Raw genomic sequence first — 23,610 nt, forward strand, 5'->3', positions numbered from 1 at the left:
CTGATAGTACACGTTTGGTGCACAATAAAAGACAAATCGGACGAAGATATATATGGGAGCTATATGAAATTTTGACCGATTATCTCCAATTTCAATAGGGTTCGTCCTTGGGCCAAACAAATGATTTGTGCAAAATTTCATCTGGATAGGGCAATAAATGCGAACTGTACTTTGTTTTCAAAAATACATGGACAGACGGACGGACATGCATAAATCGACTCAGAATGTGATTCTATGCAGATCATCAAAAGGAACTATGGGTCTATCTCGTTTCCTTCTGCCTGTTACAAACAAATGCACAAAGACATAATACCCTGACCACCTTGTGGTGTAGGGTATATAAAGGAATTTAATTTTTCTTTTTCACGTTTTTTAAATTCCACATCTGCTTTATTGGAAAATACAGTGTCTCAAAAATAAACTCTATGTCAGGAGATGGGCAGTTTTAGCTGGTATTAAACAGTCTTCTTTAGGAGCATTTTTTGCCACCTCTATTAATAATTAAATATGTACAGCGTGAGATGAAAAAACTGTAACCAACTTCAGATTGCTGTAATTTTTAAACAAAAGCATTTTTGTGAGACTTTTCCGGAAAAAAAGTTATTCGTGATGAAATTCAAGCGTGATAGTATGATTTCTTTATATTAGGCTGGAAAATCGAAAGTGGCTATCGTTAGATTTAAATGTGAATAAATCTTTTGTATCTCATACCATCGCTAGTTACCGTGATACTGGTTGTTGTTGTTGAAGCAGTAGTACATGTAAGTGTTTGCCTTCCAGCTCCAGGCTTAGAAATTCGGCTATTTTAATGGGCTGTAGCCAGAGATCTTTTGGAGTGAGTTGGGTAGGTTTGGCTGTGCAATTAAAGAGGTGCACACCGGGCAGACGTCACGCACATCTTCATAAATTCATGTCCAAAACGTCTTGAGACGACTACACGATCCTGAACGTAATTGAGCCAAAACTACCCTGGTTTGTCTAGGCTGGCGTCCTTCGGCAGCAATGAATAGGGGGATGGACTTCGAGGACGGCTTATCTGCTGATAGCATCCGCGACTGCATCGGTATGAATGCCACTCAGAACTGCCTGAAAGGCTTCTTGATCTAGAGGTTCTCTCTTATAGCGTTGGACCTCCCTCTCTATATCGTGTATGTCCTTCCTGACATGCCTGGGTGGGGAGATTTATCCACCATATGATGGTTGGGATGATACTCGCGGTAACACCCAAGCAGGTACCACAACGAAAGCATATGATTATGCTGACTTAAGGGAAGGCCTTTCGCCTTCTCATGTAGATGGTCCACTGGTATCATGAGAATGCACCCTGTCGCAGTTCTCAGTGTGTGTGGAAGTAAGCTGATTATGCCCTGGTACTGGTGGCGTAGCCCGACGTCAAGGAAGTGGACGGAAGAAAACAGCAACATCAGCAGATATGGTTCGAAAAGTTAAGAAGCGACTTGATCGAAACTCGCGTCCAGTACCCGAAAATGGCTCGTGAGCTGAACATATCGCAATATTCCATTCGGCAAATATTGAAAAATGAGCTTGGAGTAAAGTCATTGAAATTCTAAAAAGTGGAAGAACTTACGCCGCAACAGAAAGAAAATAGACTCAAAAGAGCTAAAGAGTTGATTCGCTTGGCAGAATGAGGTGAACTGCCGCATTTGGGTTTCTCCGATGAGAACACATTCGTTGTCCAGCAGCTTGTAGAAAAAAAAAAATGATCGTGTTTACTTGCCAAAGAGGTCAGCTGAAAATGTGCACCATCGGTTGGCCACCAGAACTCAAGCGCCGGCCATGGTGATTGAGTGGGCCGCCATAACAGCCGATGGTCGCTCTCTCCTCGTTGTATTAGACCGTGGCATCAGAATAAATGCCGAATATTATCGCGAAAATATTCTGGAGGGTGTATTTAAGCCTTGGCATGCAAACATTTTGGCCGCAGACCTTAGACAATCCAACAGGACTCAGCACCATCGCACTCAGCACGCGCCAACCAATAATGGTTACAAAATGAGCTTCCTCGCTTCATTTCTTGCGCACAATGACCACCAAAAACTCAGGAGACTAATCAGTTGGACTATTGTGTCTGGAGCATTTTGGAAAGCAAGGTTGGTACTTAAAAATACCGAAGTGTTGATCATCTCAAGCAAGCGCTTCGGGAATAGGCCAAAATACCGCAGAGCAACATCCGAGCAGCGTGTGACGGTTTCATTGGCCGTTTGAAGGCCATAATTCGTGCCAAAGATGACCAATTCGAACAAATCTAAATTTAATGTTATTTCCGACATTTTTGCATTCATTCGATAAAGTTAAAAAAATGTAAATGTATTATGGCGTTTGACTTTGTTGCAGTTATTTTATCTCACCCTGTATATTCAATTTCTTGGCTATCAGCATCACTGTAACGATCAGAAGTGATTTGTGATTTGGCCGGGATTAAAAATTTTCGCGGTTTATTTTACCCGCTAAATATTGCCCGATGACCTCCAAATTGGTAGGTTTTTGCTTAGCCCTATCGCCAAGCAACAGCAAAATCAGGAATTTTTTCTGTTTTTGATCCATTTTAACTCCCAAATCATCTCCAAAAGCAATAGGCTTCTATTCTGACCCAAACCCCACCTCCATTTTTAATTTCGTGAGGACCATATTTGCGGTCTGTAGCCTGGTTATAATTTAACATGGGCAGACGGACAGACACACATAGCTAGATCGACTCAGCTCGGTGCGATAGGAAGTTCAATATATGGTTCTCTATGTCGCAGACCAATATTTCGAGGGTTTGCATAATTTTTGGCCCAATAAAACATATAATACCTCCTACACATAGTGTTGCATGGTACAAATATAGGGCTTGCCAAGAGTCTTAAATTTATAAAATATCACGTACAAAGATCTTCAGAAACGTGGATTAAAAAAAATATTTCTCAAGGACCTCCTGGCTACAAAAAATTATTCGCAAGTACCACCTGACTTCTTATATTATGAAGTTTTTAAAAATACTATTCAATATTTAAAATAAATTTACTAAAATATTCTCTATATAAATCATGGATTTTTTCAAAAATATCTTTCAAGAACATCCTGGATATATAAGTCGTGAATTTTCCGAAAATATGTCACAATTGTTTAATGAAGGATCACGGGTAAATTTTAAAATATTTTCTAAGATCCATCTAGCTAAATTAATTATGGATATTTCAAATATTTTGTCCTCAAATACCTTCCGACTACACCAATCGTGGATTTTTTAAAGTATTTCTCGAGGGCTTCTTGGCTACATAAGTTGACGATTTTTTGAAAAAAATGTCTGAAAGACGAATCGATTTTTCGAAGTATTTTTCTCATAGACCTAGGGGATTTGTCAACAAATTTTCTTAAGGACCTCCTGGCTATATAAATTGTGGATTTTTTGAAACATATTTCTAAGTGGGCTCCTGGCTACATAAATCATGGGTAAAAATTCTGGACTTCGTTAATTTTTTCAAAACTATTTCGAAGGACCTTTAGCCTATATAAGTCGTGGATATAATGAAAATGTTGTTTCTTCAAAAGTATTTCTCAAAGACCTTCAAGCTATATAAAGTGGGTATTTTTGAAAAATGTTTCTAGCTATTTATGTAGCCAGGATTTTTCATAATATCTGGCATGTACCTTCTGGCTTATAAAATTTGATTTAAAAAAATAAGAACATATAATATTCCTAAAATCGTGGAATTTATTATATTTATTATTTCAAGGACCTTATGACCGAAAATCGTAAACTTTGTAAGATCTTTTCACGATTTTTTTTAAATGTTTAAGAAAACTAAAGGCCTTTCTGCGCAAATCATTCCTTTTGGTCGCATGTGGTTAGTAAGCTGATGAATTTATCGGTTCACAAATCACCTTTATTATTAACTTTTCATCGATTTCGATTCAAAATATTTATTGATTGAAAATAACATCGAATAGATTCAATATGAAATAATGTTAGGCTAAAGAACTATTTCTATTAATATAATATTAATTTTTTACAATAATATTTTAATTAAATTTAAGTCATATTTAATTTAAAGGCACTTTCACCTATTTTAACAAATGCATCCAAGACAACTGTTAAAGTGGCCCTAACCTTGACATCACGTTCCATCTTTTCCCCATAACCTTGGGTCGCACTCGAAAATTTGCAAACGTTGTCATTTAAATGCCACCCACACCACATCCCACAAATGCCACCCACATCTGTATCCTGGCATAGGACTTTTTCAATTTATCCTCAGAACATGTTAAATGTTGAACACAGATGTACCCATTCACTCAGTCAATTTGTTTTAATTTGAAATCGAACAGACACGACGTGTGACGTGACAACTGACATGAATGTACAAAACATGGCATTAAATCCTTTTGTCCTTTTTCTTCCGATTCCTTTATTTTACAGCACGTATCCACTACAGTGACGATGTGTTGGCAAGCGAAGAGTATCGTTCGGAATACCGTCGTCAAGAATTCAACAGCAAGGAGTCCATAAACCTAACACCCTCGGCCACACCACATGGTTCGCCACAATCCCGCCAACGTTTAGGACAGCATTTAAGTAAATCAGCCTCCGAATTGAACGGTCACAAGGAGTCACCGCAGACATCACCGAAACGGGCGAAAAGTGCCGCTGCGCCACACACATCCTCAAGTGGCGGAGGAGGGGTGTTGCAGAAAACCCATGGCTTCTTTAATAATCTGAAACATCGTTGGGGACGAGCGAAAAGTAAGGATCGGGTGGGGCGTAAGTCGCCAAATGATTTTCTCGAGGAGAGTACAGATTATGCTGCTGACTACAGTTCGGAGAGTAGTTCTGTCACCCAATCGCCAAGGCATAGATCGAAGACCATAGGAGGTTCACCTTTGGCCAAGGAATTTAAGGCCACCGCCAGAATGGCCCAGGCCATACAGAGGTTTGGTGGTTCCATGGAGGGGCGGATCGATGAGCATCCTGAGAATGGGGGCAGCAATTATGGGGCCAATGATTCGCATTTGACAGCCCGGCAAATTGAACATTTACAGGTGGGTATTCCAACTACTGTGTGGCCTAATTAAGAATCTAATAAGTGTCTAGAGATTTACCAACTGTTGATAATTGCATTTTTCCATTTTCTTTTTTTTTCAACACATTCTCTAATATTTTTTTTTCCCTTGTCACATTTTGAAAAGGCCGAAGAGAAACGCCGCAAAAAGGAAGCCCAATTACGTCAATATGTCTTCTTTCAACTACGTGTTCATCTCAAGAATGGCAGTGATTTAGTGGCCATGGATAAAAATGGTGAGTGCAAAGTGGACTGATTTGAAAAAGTTTTTCATCTTTTTGTTGCTTTTGCATTGATTACAGTTTGTAAATTATGTGTCGGTGTGTTTCTGTTCTCCCTTTCTTTTCAGGTCTGAGTGATCCTTATGTTAAATTTAAAATGGGCGGCCGCCTTTTACACAAATCACGCACAATACATCGAGATTTGAATCCCGTGTGGGATGAAGTGTTTGTGGTGCCAATTGAAGATCCTTTTGAGCCAATTATTGTTAAGGTGAGTTTTATGATTAGGCACGACGCCGTCAATTGTTAGTGAAATGTGTGGCCGAATGTATATGAAAAACAAGTAAAAAAACATTAAGTTCGGCCGGGCCAAACTTTTAATACCCTCCACCTTAGGGTAAAATAAACATTAGAAGAAATGTGGCAAAAACCATTAAAATGCCGATTATGGGGAGGTACCGTAATATGGGGGCTACACCAAAACGTGGACCTATAATTACAATGTTTCGCCACACGAACTAGGACCCATTATGGCCCACAAATACCAATTTTTAGACAAATCAATGAAAAAATGTGGCAAAAACCATCAAAATACCGAATATCGGGAGGTACCTTTATATGGGGGCTATATCAAATAATGGACCCATGCATGCAATGTTTCGCCACCGAAGCTGGAACCAATTATGACCAACAAATACCAAATTTCAGACAAATCCGTGAAAAAAATGTGGCAAAAATCATCAAATTACCGAATATCGGGAGGTCCCGTTATATGGGGGCTATACCAAAACGTGGACCTATAATTACAATGTTTCGCCACACGAACTAGGACCCATTATGACCCACAAATACCAATTTTTAGGCAAATCAGTGAAAAAATGTGGCAAAAACCATCAAAATACCGAATATCGGGAGGTACCGTTATATGAGGGCTATACCAAATCATGAACCCATACATGCAATGTTTCGCCACCGGAGCTGGAACCCATTATGACCAACAAATACCGATTTTCAGACAAATCCGTGAAAAAATGTTGCAAAAATCATCAAATTACCGAATATCTGGAGGTACCGTTATATGGGGGCTATATCAAATTTTGGACCCATACATGCAATGTTTTGCCACACGCTCAGGGACCTGCTATGACCTACAAATACCAATTTTAAGACAAATCCGTGAAAAAACGTGGCATAAATCATCAAAATACCGAATATCGGGAGGTACCGTTATATGGGGACTATACCAGAACGTGGACCGATATATCTCATTTTCAATACCAACCATCCTAGACACAATGCAAATAGCTCTGCTAAATTTTGGAGCTCTACGTCAAATAATGTGGGCTGTATCGTGATTTCAACAGACAGACAGACAGACGGACAGACAGACAGACGGACAGACAAACAGACGGACATCGTTAAATCGACTTAGAATTTTATGCTGATTATGAATATATATACTTTATGGGGTCTAAGACGAATATTTAAGGATGTTACAAACGGAATGACAAAGTTAATATACCCTCCTTTCCAAGGTGGAGGGTATAATAAGAAGATTACGTGAAGAATATATAGAAAATTGAATTGAACAAATTTAACACCTGTTTGTTACAAGGCAACTTAAGGGGTCTGAATATCCCATACATTTTTAGGATAATGTAAAGCATTTGCCCAGACCACCTTCCAAGTGAAATTTTCTTTTGTACATTCTAGTTCTTAAAGGGACTACAGTGAAATATGGAAATAAGATTACTTTTGCATTGAAGGATTGGGGTATGTAGGAAATTGTGGAAATTTGTACTTAAGTGTACTTAATGATACTAAATCTGGTATCATTTGGATTTGGGTGAACCAATGGAGTTAGTACCTCGAAATTTAGGAATAAGGTGAGTGTAGGATTGGGATATGGAAATTTTGTACTTATATGTAATAAAATGTACTAAATTTAGCACATTATAGATTTGGTTGAACTGATAGAGCTGGAATCATAAAATTTTAAATTAAGATTACTATTAAAGTGAAGGATTAGGGTATGCAGGAATTTTTGGATCTTCGTACTTATGTGTACTATATGGTACTAAATTTGGTAAAATTTGTATTTGGGCAAACTGATAGGGCTGATATACTGAAATTGGGAAATGAGATATATATGTATATGTTATTGAGGAATTGAAGTATGAGGTATAAAGGAAGTTTTGGGAATTCGTACTTATTTGAACTAAATGTGCCACAATTTGGGTTTGTGTGAATCGATGGGACTGGAATCCTGAAATTTGGAATAAAGACTTAGACACAAAAAGAGTGACTGACTGACTAAATGATTCATTAAAAAAAATGAGCTCGGGGTAAAGCCATTGAAATTCCGAATAGTGCAAGAGCTTACACCGCAACAGAAAGAAAATAGACTCAAAAGAGATAAAGATTTACTTCGCTTGGCCAAAAGTGGTGAACTGCCGAATTCGGGTTTCTCCGATGAGAAAACATTCGTTGTCCAGCAGTTTGTAAACAAACAAAATTATCATGTTTACTTGCCAAAAAAAAGTCAGCTGAAAATGTGCACCTTCAGTTGGCCACCATTACTCAATCCCGGCTATGGTGATAATGTGGGCTGCGATAACAGCCGATGGTCTCTCTCCGCTCGTATTGATCGACCGTGGCATCAGATCAAATCTAAAGCTATTCTAAAATGTGGTGCTATCCAACATTTTTTGCTTTCATTAAATTAAATTAAAATAAAAAACAAGTAAAGCAAGTCTTAAAGTCGGGCGGGGCCGACTTTATGATACCCTACACCACTTTGCTAATTTAGTAGAGCTCCAAATAACAAATAAAAGTTTTTATGGGAGATTTCAATTATACACGCTATGATTATAATTATAATTTAAAGTTCAAAGTACTAAAGATGCCGAAGCATTTGTATCTTTCAAATTCGGACTTGTATTGCCCATTTGGCACAATTAATTTGAGATCGGATAAAAATATATATGGGAGCTATATCCAAATCGGAACCGTTCTCGATCACATTTGGCAAATATATTTCTGAGCTGTATTTGATATATTTCCCTGAATATCGTTGTTACGGAGTGCATATAACGGTTGTGGGTAACAAATATAACAAATCGGATGAATAATATGTATGGGAGCTATAACTATATCTGAACCGATCTTCACTAAATTTGGCATACTACCTTCTAGACTAATTTCGGCCGTATGTGCCAAATTCCATCCCATTTGGACAAATATTAGACGTTTGGTGCACAATAAAAGGTAAATCGGACGAGGTTATATATGGGAGCTAAATCCAAATCTGAACCGATCTCGTTAAAATTTGGCAAAAGTACTTCTGAGCTGCATGTGATATATTTCCCCAAATATTGTTGTTACAGAGTGCATATTATGGCTGCGGAGGACAAAAATAACAAATCGGATGAACAATATAAATGGGAGCTATAGGTATATCTGAACCGATTTCCATCAAATTTGGCATGCTTATTTTTAGGCCTAATTTGGTTGCATGTGCAATATTCCATACTATTGTGCACAATAAAAGGCAAATCGGACGAAGATATATATGGGAGCTATATCTAAATTTTGACCGATTATCTTCAATTTCAATAGGGTTCGTCCTCGGGCCAAACAAATGATTTGTGCAAAATTTCATCTGGATATGGCAATAAATGCGAACTGTACTTTGTTTACAAAAATCCATGGACAGACGGACGGACGGACATGCATAAATCGACTCAGAATGTGATTCTAAGGAACTATGGGTCTATCTCGTTTCCTTTTTGACTGTTACAAACAAATGCACAAAGACACAATACCCTGGCCACCTTGTGGTGTAGGGTATAAAAATGTAAAAATTATGGCTTTTGAGTGTGGCAGTTTTTCTTATCTCACCCTGTATATGTACGAATAGTGCCGAATTGAGTGAATATATAGATCTGGAATCCGAAATTTGATATTTACTTCTATGTTAGTATGTGGTGGTGGTTTTTGCAAATGCTTTCTATAATTGTTCGAAAAGTACTAAATAGTAGTCATTTTGGATCACTTTTGGTTTCTAGGATAGCTGTACTAAATATGCATAGTATTGAGGGTATCACATAGTTGACCACGCCCGACTTTTGACCCTTTACTGGTTTTATCTTTTTTAAGTCCTTTTGAAGCTGTTATAGCTTGAATATTATAAACTAACCAAATTATATTCATTCGCATTGTGATGAAGGGTATAAATCATTCAATGCCAATGTTACTACCATCCTTATTTCAATTTTCCTTTGCAGTAAAAAAATAATTGCAATTTCTACAAATTGACCAACAATAGCGAACATTGTAAAATGAAAAGGATCTGAAATAAATAAGTCAAAATAATACAGAAAACGGAAATACTCAGTCGTTTCCATTGCTAGATAAAGAATATCATGATAATGAGAGGGCAATTGAAGATGATGACGTACAACTCAACCGCATTACATTCATTGCTGTGTGGCTCATTTGTCTCTAACTATTCCCAGAACAACGCATTGCCAATATTCATTTTCGAGAAGGGCACACACAAATTAAACGTAACTTAATAATGTTTACGGACAATTACTTGAAATTGGATGCCCTTAATATTTGATGGCATTTATTAAATGTCGAAACACTTTTAAATTGAATAACCTTAAGGGGGTTCTGTTGACCTAAATTTAAAGATTCCTCTTGGCAATTGGCTTAGTGACAACATTTACACAAGTATACCTAAAATAGTTGGGTCATCCGGAAAGGGGAGCAATTTACATGACTGATTAAATGGAGAAGGACAGTAGGACAAGGCGGGGAGAGTAACAGCAAAAAGTTTTAAAATCAAAATAAAAAGAATTGTTTTAAAAAGGACTCATTTGAGATCGCATTGATATTTATACCCTCAAGCATATGGCTAGAGAGGGTATATATCATTTGATATGCTCAAAACGTGCCTCGTCGAAATAACGGTTTTAGACCCTAGGGCTCCTTGGACCAAATCGGTTTCAGGACATTTTGAGTCGATCTAGCGATGTCCGTCCGTCTTTCTGTCTGTCTGTCTGGCTGCTGCGCACAAAATCTCTCGAAGGCAGTATCCGATTTGGTTGATACACCGTAATTTTTTTTTTTTTTGTGAAACTTAAATCGAGTTCGGAGATGGCCAATATCGGTCCACTCCTTCCACCACAAAAGGTCTAAAATTTAAAAAAAAAAATATTTTTCTGCACAGAAAGAGAAGGGATAAACCGATTTTGCTCCAACGTCAGATGCAAAACTGGATAATATCGGTGCACTCCATCAAGTACCGCCCCCACAAAGGGTCCATATTTTGAATAATTACAACTCTTATAATTATAATGTGATGTAATAGTCCTATTGTCTTCAAATTACATACATTACAATATTTTTATTAACCCATTGTCTGGTGTGAAGATTGAATATATCGGCGCACTCCTTCTGGTACATCCCCCACAAACGGCCAAAATGTTGAATATTCATGAAGCTCATAAAACGCGAAATTAACATCCGATTTTATTCAAATTTTGGAACATCTCAATATTTTATCAACAAAATATTGTTATAAAGGTGGTTGAGATTGGACCTTCTGGTATCTCCCCCACAAAAGGTTAAGGTTTTGAAAAAACAAAACTATCAAAAAAATCGCAATAAGCGTCCGGTTCCCCTACAATTTCACACATGCCATTATTTTTTACTAACATAATATCTGCTGTGAAAGGGTTCAAAGGAATCATCATTTTGAAAAATAAAACGCTCAAAAACGCAAAATAAGCGTCCGGTTTTCATCAAATTTCGCACATACAAACATTTTCACATTATCACATATCTCATATACAGGGTGAGATAAAAAAGTGCAACAAAGTCTAACGCCATAATTTTAACATTTTTTTTATTGTATTGAATGAAAGCAAAAACTTTTGGAAATATCATCAAATTTTACAATAAGTTTAGATTTGTTCCAATTGGTCACCTTTGGCACGAATTGTGGCCGTCAAACGGTCAATGAAGCCGTCACACGCTGCCCAAATGTTGTTCAGCGGTATTTTGGTCCATTTCCCGCGAAGCGCTTGCTAGAGGTGATCGAAACTTTGGTATTGGTATCCGGAGATTTTGGTGGCCATTGTGCGCTCGAAACGAGGAAACTCATTTTGTAACCATTCTTGGGTGGTGCGTGCTGAGTCCTGTTGGAATGTCCAAGGTCTTCGGCCAAAATGTTTGAGTCCATAAGGCTTTAATACACCCTCAAGGATATTTTCGCGATCATATTCGGCATTTATTCTGTGCCACGGTCGATTAATACGAGCGAAAAGCGACCATCGGCTGCTATGGCGGCCCACACCATCACCATGACCTGCGCTTGAGTTCTGGTGGCCAACCGAAGGTGCACATTTTTTGGCAAGTAAGCACGATCATTTTGTCTTATTTACAAACTGCTGGACGACGAATGTTTTCTCATCGCAGAAAACCATATTCGGCAGTTCACCACTTTCGGCCAAACGAAGCAACTCTTTACCTCTTTTGAGTCTATTTTCTTTCAATGGCTTTACCCCGAGCTTATTTTTCAATATTTGCCGAATGGAATATTGCGATATGTTCAGCTCACGAGCCATTTTTCGGCAAAATGGTGTTAACATCAAAAAAATATGGTGAATTGGTATCTACAGTTGTATGGAGGCAAAACGAAGACGTGGACCTGCATATGCAATTTTCTGTCACACAGGCTGTAGTATTCGTTACGAACTGCAAATACAAAATTTGAAACAATTCCTGCGAATAATGTCGAAAAAGTCATCAAAATACCGAATATAAAGAGGTACTATTATATGGAGGCTATACTAAAACGTGGGCCTTTATATCACATTTTCAATACACAAAAGTCCTGGAGAACAATCAGACGTCTGAGTAAAATTTTATCAACCTATTTCAATTCATTCGGAAGCTAGAGTGATTTCCACAGACAGACGGACGGACGGTCATTACTAAATCGACATAGAACTTTATGCTGATCAAGAATATATATACTATATATGTAGGGTCTGAAATGTATGTTCTGAGGTGTTACAAACGGAATGGCAAACTTGATATACCCTCCATACTATGGTGGATGGTATAAAAATGGAAAATAAAATATTTTAATAAGTCAATTTTAAATACCATTCATTTTAACTTTTAAACCACCTTCAAGCACCCTATTTTCATTCCCCTCTCTTAAAGGTATTCGACTACGACTGGGGCCTGCAGGACGATTTCATGGGCTCGGCAAAAATCGATTTGACACAACTGGAATTAGGCATTGCTGAAGATGTCAATTTGGCGCTGCACGATGTCAACCACCCCGACCGGCCAATGGGCGAAATTCTGGTGAATTTAACTCTGTGGCCGCGCAGTCAAGAGGACAAAGAGCAGGTGAGTGAAAAAAAAATGAAATATCTGGTCATACATTTTTTTCTCCCATAAACAAAATTAAGTTATGCCAATGAGCTTTATGGCCGAAGCAATAAATAAATTTGCCGACGTCTTTTACATAAATAATGTTATAAATTTGCCTATTAACTTTGAATAAACATCAACGGAAAAATATATGGCCATATTTAATGGAGGAAGGAATATGTGTGTCGGACATCTTTTATGGGGTTATCCACCAGTACCAAGCCGCTTCATATTTTTCTTCTTCTGGAAAGATTGGACATATAAATAAATCATTTATTTCTCCCATCTTCCGTCATCATATTAAACGGAAATATTTCCAATTCGTTTTGGGATATGTTTGATTGGTCTTGACGTTTCTTCTCCCTTTTGGGCAATTATTTATGACAGTCAACAATTTAGGAAGAAAAACAAATAAATGTGAAAAATAAACTTGGTGCCGAATATATTTGTTTTTTTTTTGTCCTTTTTTTTAGGCCCAATCCAATTTGTGTCTTTTTCTTATGGGCTACTTAAAACTTGTCCTCTTTAGGGGCCGGTGAAAGATTTTCTCATCATCATCTTGTATTGTTTGTCTGTTTGCTTTGGGGACGGACTTTTTCCGTCTGCAGTGTGATTAATGATATCGTCTGGAATCATTGCCGCTCCTTGCTCAGTTGTTTCTAACCGCCACCAACTGTCATGTTGTCTGAGCACAATTTTGTAGTGTGTGAAAATGTCATTGTCCTGCTTTTGGTCGCCCAAACTGACACACGGACAGTGTGCAAAATTCATGATAATGGTGTTGACAATGACAGCTTTTTAAACTGTCAGTAACGACCAGCCATAAAGATAAAAATGGTTGTAAAGTAAATGAAGGATAAGGATTGGAACTCTAAAAATTGTTGCACTAAATTAATATTGTATGAGTGGATTTTAAATAGAGAGGAAACACGAAGAAGCCAGAAGAATGTCTTCTGACAGAAGACCTTCGTATTAACGACTTGAAACCTATTAATTGAGAGATCAAAAGTTCTATCTATGGAAGATCTATTCAAGAAGAAAAAACTCTTATGATAAAAGAACAGAGAACCTTCTCAAAGAAGAGAAGAAGTTCTTCTCAGAAAAGAGCAGAAAGTCTTCTCAGAGAAGAGCAGAAGGTCTGCTCGGAGAAGAGCATAAGGTATTCTAGGAGAAGAGCTGAAGGTCTTCTCAGAGAAGAGCAGAAGGTCTTCTAGGAGAAGAGCCGAAGGTCTTCTAGGAGAAGAGCCGAAGGTCTTCTAGGAGAAGAGCCGAAGGTCTTCTAGGAGAAGAGCCGAAGGTTTTCTAGGAGAAGAGCCGAAGGTCTTCTTAGAGAAGAGCAGAAGGTCTTCTCGGAGAAGCAGAAGGTCTTCTTGGAGAAGAGCAGAAGGTCTTCTTGGAGAAGAGCAGAAGGTCTTACCAGAGAAGGCAGGAAGGTCTTCTTAGAGAAGAGCAGAAGGTCTTCTTAGGGAAGAACAGAAGGTCTTCTTAGAGGCCTTCAACAGAAGGTCTTCATAGAGACCTTCAGGAGAAGGTCTTCTTAGAGAACTTCAGGAGAAGGTATTATTAGAGAAGAGCAGAGAGTGTTCACAGAGAAGAGCAGAGAGTGCTCTCAGAGAAAAGCAGAAGGCATAGACAAATGAAGATATAGACAACGAAAAGTTAGTTTAGTTTTTTTTTTTTTTCAGGTGGCTCTCATCATGTTTTGCATAGCCAACATGCTGATTTACGCGTTCAAGCCACTCGACTTCGAAAACACATTTTATCGTTTTTCAAGAATTTCACTGGAATATTCCCATATTTTTCGATGTCATCACGTACTTTTCACATTTTTTTTATTATGAAATAATTTTCAACTGACAAATATCCTACAGTTTTTGTTATTTTTAACGTTTTAGAATTAAGTGACTTCAATATTCCCACTCAAACCCCTAAAACGATATAGACGACATCTGCTGATTCGATTTTTTTCGAAGATAATCGGTGAGAGCATTTCGTTGTCTATATTTTCATTTGTCTATGCAGAAGGTCTTCTAGGAGAAAAGCAGACGGTCTTCTCAGAGAAGAGCAGAAGGCCTTCTCACAGAAGATCAGCCGGTCTCCTCAAAGAAGATCAGCAGGTCTTCTCAGAGAAAATCAGCTGGTCTTCTCAGAGAAGATCAGCCGGTATTCTGATAGAAGACTACAAAGTCACATCGTTGAAGACAACAAAATCTTTTCGTTAAATACAACAAGATATTCTCGTTGACGAGCACAAGGTCTTCTCATAGAAGAGCATAAGGTCTTCTAGTAGAAGGCCCAAGAACTTCTCGTAGTAGGCTCAAAGTCCTCTCGTAGAAGGGCCAAAAATCTTCTCGTAGAAGATAACAAGGTCTATTAACAACAAAAATAAATTGCACTAAAGTAAAAAAACAAAAGCCTTAACATATGCTACGTTTTAGTAGCTCAACAATTCTAAATTCACTTGTGATTTTATTTCCAGAGTTACCAACAATTTTTTTTAAAGAATTTAACAAGTGAAAACGTATAATTGTTTTTGATCGAAGTTTTGACCACACTGGGGAGTGAAAATTTATTTTAAAATTATATAGGGCAATACCGTTATTGTGAAGCTATGCCAAAACCCTAGAGCAAATTTGAAAATGATCAAAAAAAAAACAAAAAATTATGGTTTATTAATCTGAAGTTCCAACTCGCCACAACCCTTCAAAATATTTAATAACAGAAATAGATTTCACACATTAAGAACTTTTCATGGAAGCTATACCTAAACGTGGATCATTATAGTCCGACATTCAGTACCAAAAAGGCTAGTGGCCACATTAATGTCTGTGTAAATTTTGAAATCTCTCTAATGTATATTGTGGGATGTAACGTGATTTCAAGAGACTGACTGACAGATAGACCCAGTTTGGCTTAGAATTTTATTCCAATCAAGATTATACATATCAAAAAACGTCTCTGGCGAGTATTTCGATATGTTACAAAATGGAATTAAAAACTTAATCTAATTGTTTTGTTCACCTTCCGACAAAGCTTACAAATTAGGCTAGGCTGGGCATATTTGGTGCAATTGTTTATATTTTCAGCTATCCGAATGTTTACAAGCAGAATGAATGTTTCTTTGATAAAAACAAAAGCTGTGGCCTAAACCACACACAAGCAGAGCAATACACAGCGATAGCAAGCACCCAATGAGTTACTTCACATTGTAAAGCTTAAACCCCACACTGCAGCGCTTGACATGACTCAGCTTACTTTCTCTGCTCTATTGACTGAGTAACTTGACTGACAATTGGCGTTAAACTCAATTACGTTAAAATACACTGAAAGAAAGACAAAAACAAGTTAAATAGTATCAGTCGTTTTTGCCGACAGATATATACCCCCAGCCTTGAGTTATGAACGTGAAAATTTTCGAAAAATGGAAATATGCGTCAGGTAACAGATATAGCGGTCCGAATCATAAATCATAAATTCCGACAAATTACATATTCATATCAGAATACTGGTTAAGAGAAATATTTAGATATAACAAGTTGTAAAGAATCAACGACTTGTTTCCCAAGTTATGACAGATAAAAGCATTGGAAATTGTTACGCTTTGTGGGTGAGGTACCAGAAGGGATTGGCAGATGTATATGATCTTCACAACAGATATTGCGTTAGCAATAAGGTTTGTATGTGGGAAATTTGAGGAGATTAATGGATATATTTGGATGCTTCTTTCGAATTCCTTGAGCGTTTTGTTTTTTAAAATCTTGAACCCTATGTGGGGGAGGTACCAGAAGAAATTGTCCGATATCTACCATCTTTATAGCTGATATTGTGTTGATGAAAATATTCAGACGCACCAAGTCTGAATGGAATCGGATGTTAATTTTGCGTTTTATGAGCTTCATGGATGCTCAAAATGTTGACCCTTTGTGGGGGAGGTACCAAAAGGAGTGGACCGATACATCCTATCTTCACACCAGATCTTGAGTAAGTAGAAACAAAGGGACGTGTGTAATAAGAAGAGAACCGGATGTTTATTTTGGATTCTTTGCTAGTTTTGGTTATTCAAAACTTAGACCCTTTGTGTGGGAGGTACCAGAACGAATGGTCCGATCTCTACCATCTTTATAAAAGGTCTTGTGTTTATGAAAATATTGATGATGTGTCTGAATGGAATCGGATGTTAATTTAGTGTTTTCAGGGCATAATGGATATTCATAAGTTCGACGTTTTTCGGAAGGTACTTGATGGAATGGAAGGATATTATCCATTTTTGCACCTGACCTAGAACTGACGCAAATATCAGGATTTGCAAAGTAAGAACAAAATCGGATTATCAATTCTTTTTCTGTGCAGAAATTTCGACCATTTGTGGGGGAGGTACCAGAAGGATACCGATATATTCTATCTTAATACCAGATCTTGGGTTAACATAAATGTTGGGATGTGTGAAATTTGAAGACAATCGGACTCTTATATCACATTTTATGAGAAAAAAAATTAAGTTTTTAAAATTTCGACCTTTTATGGGGGAGGTACCAAAAGGAGTGGACCGATATTGCCCATCTCCGAACCCGATCTAAGTTTGACAAAAATATTACGATGTACCAAGTTTGGGCCAAATCGGATACTCCTTTCGAGAGTTATAGTGCGCACCAGCAGTCAGACAGACAGACGGACGGACATCGCTAGATCGACTCCAAATGATCTGAAACGGATTTGGTCCACAGAGACCTAGGATCTAAAACCGTTATTTCGACTAGGCACGTTTTGACCGTATCAAAAGACCCTAAGTAATGAGTCTGCTTGAATTGAGCTTCTTGACTGTGAATATCATTCTCGATTTGATTGCAAATAATCTGGTTAGCTTAACCTTTTTATCTGCTAAAATACTATGTCGGTGTAGTTTTTATGCCCTCAGCCATATGGCTAGAGAGGGTATATATCATTTGATACGATCAAAACGTGCCTAGTCGAAATAACGGTTTTGGACTCTAGGTCTTTTTGGACCAAATCCATTTCAGGACATTTGGAGTCGATGAAGTGATGTCCGTCCGTCCGTTTGTCTGACTAACTGGCTGGCTGATGCGCAAGAGTGAGTATCCGATTTGTTCCAAACTTGGTACATCGTAATATTTTTGTCAAACTTAGATCGAGTTCGGAGATGAGCAATATAGGTCCACTACTTCTGATACCTCCCCCACAAAAGGTCGAAATTTTCCAGAAATATATATTTTTTTTTGCAAGAAAGAAAAAGGATAATCCCATTTTGCTCCAATTTTGCAATTCCTAATATCTGCGTCAGTGCTAGGTCAGGTGCGAAAACGGACAATATCGGCTTACCCTATAAATAATTTTATTAACCCAAGGTCTGGTATTCGGCACGGTACCTCCTCCACAAAAAATCGGTTATAATGGCGGTAGAGATCGGTCCATTCCTTCTGGTTTATAAAATCCAAAATAAGCATCAGATTCTCTTTATATTTCACACATAATATCATTATTTCTACTAATATGTCTATATATATGTCTGTCGGCAGAACCGACTGATACTTTTTGACTTGTTTATGGAAATTTCGATAAAGTGATATAAATTATCCTAAAATATAAAATAATCGGTCTATTCCAGAACTGTCAGGATGTAATATTTTTTTTAAACGACACCGCTTATAATATCGAAAAAAAAATTAAAACTAGTAAAATCTTGCAGGTTCTGGAACAGAGAAAATATTTCCACTTTTCCACTTGTCAGATATCGATTTTATTACATTTTTTTATTGCACGTTTTGTTATATTTCTCTTCAAAATTCTATAATTTTTTGGCGTTTTTCGATTCTCATCAGATTTTTAATATTTTCTCTCAGTGTATTAATTTTATGAAACTTTTGTTTTCCAAATATTTACTAGCTCTTTCTTCTAAGTCTAGCCACAAAGTACAATAAAACACAAGCGAACTTCATTTAGTCAGTCGTTGTTTCAATTCGCATCGTCGAACAGGGCAAAGTGTTTGGGGGCTTCACAAACAGACCGCCGCTTACTAGAAAACAAACACACAGACAGACAGACAGATAGACGGAGCGACAGAGTGCAATTTGACTGGCGCTGAAATGTTGTCAATATTTTGAAAGCGGAAATTAAATCAAAATCATGAAAAACTACACTTTTAATATCAATGGCAGTAAATGTCTGGCGAATAAAATTGCATTGATGAAACGTTGGCGCAAAACCCAGCAACAATGGACGGAAAATTTACACAACGAATTGGAGGATTTTTGTGATGTTAGTAGGGAGTGCAAAACAAAACAAAAAAGAAAAGAAAATTGAATATTGAATTTCGTATTGCAATCAGTTTCTTGTGTTTATATGACTCAGTTCCAAAACCATTATCGATGAACTTGAAATTTTTTGTGGTTTACGGAGAAGGAAGCTTCGAATTGAATCATGCCGTGCTAACTAATTGTTACATTTCCCACATTACACATAATAAATAATCTATTCTCTCCGCTTATTTTCACGTTTCCAGCATTTCCAGCGAAATTCAAAATTGGCTGAATCATCGAAACGTTTAAAGTCTCAAATCTGGAGTTCAGTTGTCACGATATTGCTGGTTAAAGCCAAAGGTTTGCCGCTGGCAGAGGATGGCAATAAATTAAATGATGCCCACATCAAATTTAGGTAAGTAAGTTAGACTTTGTCATAGAGTTAGTTATTGTTGTAGTGAGATGTCAATGTAAATAATAGCAACAATAGTTCCGTGTTTGGTGGGAAAAAATAAACTTATGGGAGAATATTAAAAGTATTAATAGTTTGTAAAATATTAACAAAATGTGTTTCCTAAATAGATTCTTTCATTCGTATCGATTCACTTGTTGCCAGAAAATTAACATCAGAGAGCTAAGAAAATTTTTGAAGCATCGCTAACAAGAAACCGCTCAATGACATATAAAAGGTATCTTATCTATAGGAAGGTCTACAGAAGATCTGAAGGAATTAATTTTTTTTTTACAGAGGAAAATCGCCTTCAACAGATGGCCTTTGAAAAATGTTTTATTAAGTTTGAGTAACTTTCTAACTTTTTCAAGAGAGTTCTCTAAGATAATAATAGGATAATATCATATCTGGTTAGACTTCAAGAAATTTCTACTAACAAACTGCCCTCAGAAGTGATTCTGAATGCCATTAGAAGTGACTCTCATTCAGAATCACTTTTAATTGCATTATATTAGTAGAGTTTTCCTCAAGTCTAGGATATTATCATAAGAAGTTTTAAAATTTCCCCTTCCGGCCGATGTCACTATTGTTGACCTTGGGCCAGTCAAGTCACTCAGGGCTAGTTAAGTTACTCGACTTCGAAAACAATTTTCGACATTTCGAAATATTTAATATTTCACGAAATAGACGAATAATGTAAATGTAAACAAAGTCACTATTTCATTTTGAATTGATAAATAATAATAAATCATAAAAATATTCAATATTTTGTATTTTGAGAGAATTGAGAGAATAGACTTATGCTCTCTCACAGCATGAACGACATCTATTGAAGCACTTTTCTTCGGAGATAACAGATGAGACAACTTTTTGGTCTATACATTAATTTGTCTATGATATTATCATAGACAAATAAAGGTATAGACTAAAAAGTTTTAAAATTTCCCCTTCCGGCAGATTTCACTATTGTTGACCTTGGGCCAGTCAAGTCACTCAGGGCTAGTGAAGTCACTCGACTTCGAAAACAATTTATTCATTTTTCTGCTATTTAAGTTTTATATTTTTATATTTCACGACATAGTTGTTAACAATGTCGGGCGGGGCCGACTTTACGATATCCTACACCACTTTGCTAGTTTAGTAGAGCTCCACATAACAATTAAAAGTTTTTATGGGAGAATTCAATCATACACCCTATGATTATAATTATAATATAAAGTTCAAAGGACTAAATATGCCGAAGCATTTGTATCTTTTAAATTCGGACTTGTATTGCCCATCTGATATATATGGGAGCTATATCCAAATCTGAACCGATCTCGATAAAATTGGGCAAAGATATTTCTGAGCTGTATTTGATATATTTCCCTAAATATCGTTGTTACGGAGTGCATATTACGGCTGTGGGTAACAAACACAACAAATCGGATGAACAATATATATGGAAGCTATAGCTATATATAAACCGATCACCAAATTTGGCATTCTAGCTTCTAGACTCGATTTGGTTGCATGTGCCATATTCTATCCCATTTGGGCAAATATTAGACGTTTGGTGTACAATAAAAAGTAAATCGGACGAAGTTATATATGGAAGCTATATCCAAATCTGAACCGATTTCGATAAAATTTAGCAAAAGTACTTCTGAGCTGCATTTGATATATTTCCCCAAATATCGTTGTTACAGAGTGCATATTACGGCTGCGGAAGACAAAAATAACAAATCGGATGAACAATATATATGGGAGCTATAGCTATATCTGAACCGATTTCGATCAAATTTGGCATACATATTTGCAGGCCTAAATTGGTTGTATGTGCAAAATTCCATACTATTCGGGCTGATATTACACGTTTGGTGCACAATATCGGACGAAGATATATATGGGAGCTATATCTAAATTTTTACCGATTATCTCCAATTTCAATAGAGTTCGTCCTTGGGCCAAACAAATGTTGTTTTGCAAATTTCATCTCAATCGGATAATGAATGCGACCTGCATTTTGTTCACAAGAATATATGGACAGACGGACAGACGAACAGACGGACTGACATGCATAAATCAACTCAGAAAGTGATTCTATGGAGATCCTCAAAAGTAACTATGGGTCTTACTCGCTTCCTTCTCCATGTTACAAACAAATGCACAAAGACATAATACCCTTACCACTATGTGGTGTAGGGTATAAAAATGCAACAGAGTCAAACGGAATCATTTTTAATTTTTTTTTCTAATCTTATTGAATAAAAGCATAAAATGTCGGAAATAGCATCAAATTTTAGAATAAGTTTAGATTTGTTCGTATTTGGAACGAATTATGGCCACCAAACGGCCAATGAAACCGTAACACGCTGCATGAATGTTGCTCTGCGGTATTTTGGACCATTCCCGGCGGAGGGCTTGCCTGAGGTGATCGACACTTTGATACTTTTTAGTGCCAACCTTGCTTTCCAAAATACTCCAGACACAATAGTCCAAAGGATTGGTATCCGGAGATTTTGGTGGCCATTGTGCGCTGAAAATGAAACGAGGAACCTCATTTTGTAACCATTCTTGGGTGGCGCGTGCTGAGTGCGATGGTGCTGAGTCCTGTCGAAATTTGCAAGATCTGCGGTCAAAATGTTTGCTTACCCAAGGCTTCAATACACCCTACAGAATATTTTCGTGATAATATTCGGCATTTATTCTGATGCCATGGTCGATTAATACGAGCGGAAAGAGACCATCGGCTGTTATGGCGGCCCACATCATAGCCGGCGCTAGAGTTCTGGTGGCCAACCGAAGGTGTACATTTTCAGCTGACCTCTTTGGCAAGTAAACACGATCATTTTGTTTGTTTACAAACTGTTAGACAACGAATGTCGAATCATCGAAGAAAACCAAATTCGGCAGTTCACCACTTTCGGCCAAGCGAAGCAACTCTTTCGCTGTTTTGAGTTTGTTTTCTTTCTGTTGCGGTGTAAGTTCTTGCACTTTTTGGAATTTCAATGGCTTTACCCCGAACTCATTTTTCAATATTTGCCGAATGGAATATTGCGATATGTTCAGCTCACGAGCCATTTTTCGGCCACTGCAACGCGGGTTTCAATCAGGTCGTTCATTTATGTTTCGAACCATTTCTGTTCATTTTGCTGTTTTTTTTTCGTCCAGTTCCAGCAATGGTACGAGACACAAAAGATTCATTCACATTTAAATGCTGCAGTGCTCTAACGATTGCCACTTGTGGTTTTCCAGCCAAATATAAAGAAATTACACTATCACGCTAGAATTCCATCACGAATAACTTTTTTCTGGAAAAGTCTCACCAAAATGATTTTTGACGCTTATAAACAATACAATGAGCTGTCACTAGAATAATTTTAACATCTGTCGGACGAGTGGCAGCAGTCTGAAGTTGATTGCAGTTTTTTCATCTCACCCTGTATATGATTTTGGATCTGCCATCTTACAGGAATAACTTATTTTTATTCCTAACAAATTAAATTTTATCCTTTTTATTTTGATGTAATTTTCTTCAGACTTGGAAACGAAAAATACAAAAGTAAATCATCATGGACGGAACGATGGCTGGAACAATTCGACCTGCATCTGTTCGAAGAGGAACAGCAGCTGGAAATATCATTATGGAATCGTAATACCCTATTCGGCAAAGCTTCCATAGATTTAAGTGTATTCGAGCGAGAAAATACCCATGGCATTTGGAAACAATTTGAAGACTGTCCCGGTGAGGTATTCCTCATGTTGACCATAAGCGGAACAACGGCTCTCGAAACAATCAGCGATTTGAAGGCGTTCAAGGAGGATCCACACGAGTTGAAAGCAATGACCGAACGTTATCGTTGGCATCGTTGCTTTCAAAATCTACGCGACGTCGGCCACTTGACGGTGAAGGTGTTCGGGGCTCAGGGTCTAGCCGCAGCCGATATTGGTGGGAAATCTGATCCCTTTTGTGTGCTAGAATTGGGAAATGCCCGCTTACAAACACAGACGGAATATAAGACTTTAACGCCAACGTGGAATAAGATTTTTACATTGTAAGTTAATGGTTTTTTTCCTATTTAACATATTAAGATAATTGGAACTATTTATGGGAAATTAGATTTACATTTGAGAAAGTAATAGCCTCAAGGGTATAAATTCCGCATGGCTTTGATTTTGGTCTA

General features: G+C 37.3%; 1 protein-coding gene across 2 annotated transcripts in view; it reads left to right on the forward strand.

Annotated features, from left to right (window-relative positions):
• The window catches only part of LOC131801372 (multiple C2 and transmembrane domain-containing protein-like), a 94,536-nt gene that overhangs the window by 65,206 nt on the left and 5,720 nt on the right, over positions 1-23,610 (forward strand). Inside the window, exons 2-7 of one of the 2 annotated variants that reach the window (XM_059119955.1) lie at positions 4,424-5,043; positions 5,191-5,299; positions 5,413-5,555; positions 12,524-12,715; positions 19,257-19,408; positions 22,966-23,481. In XM_059119955.1, coding sequence (XP_058975938.1) covers positions 4,424-5,043; positions 5,191-5,299; positions 5,413-5,555; positions 12,524-12,715; positions 19,257-19,408; positions 22,966-23,481 — 1,732 coding nt within the window. Of the gene's footprint in view, positions 1-4,423; positions 5,044-5,190; positions 5,300-5,412; positions 5,556-12,523; positions 12,716-18,668; positions 19,013-19,256; positions 19,409-22,965; positions 23,482-23,610 lie in introns of those variants that run through there. The other variant, XM_059119956.1, reaches the window with a different exon arrangement.

Source organism: Musca domestica, unplaced genomic scaffold, assembly GCF_030504385.1.
Source record: "Musca domestica strain aabys unplaced genomic scaffold, Musca_domestica.polishedcontigs.V.1.1 16, whole genome shotgun sequence".
Lineage (NCBI taxonomy): Eukaryota > Metazoa > Arthropoda > Insecta > Diptera > Muscidae > Musca > Musca domestica.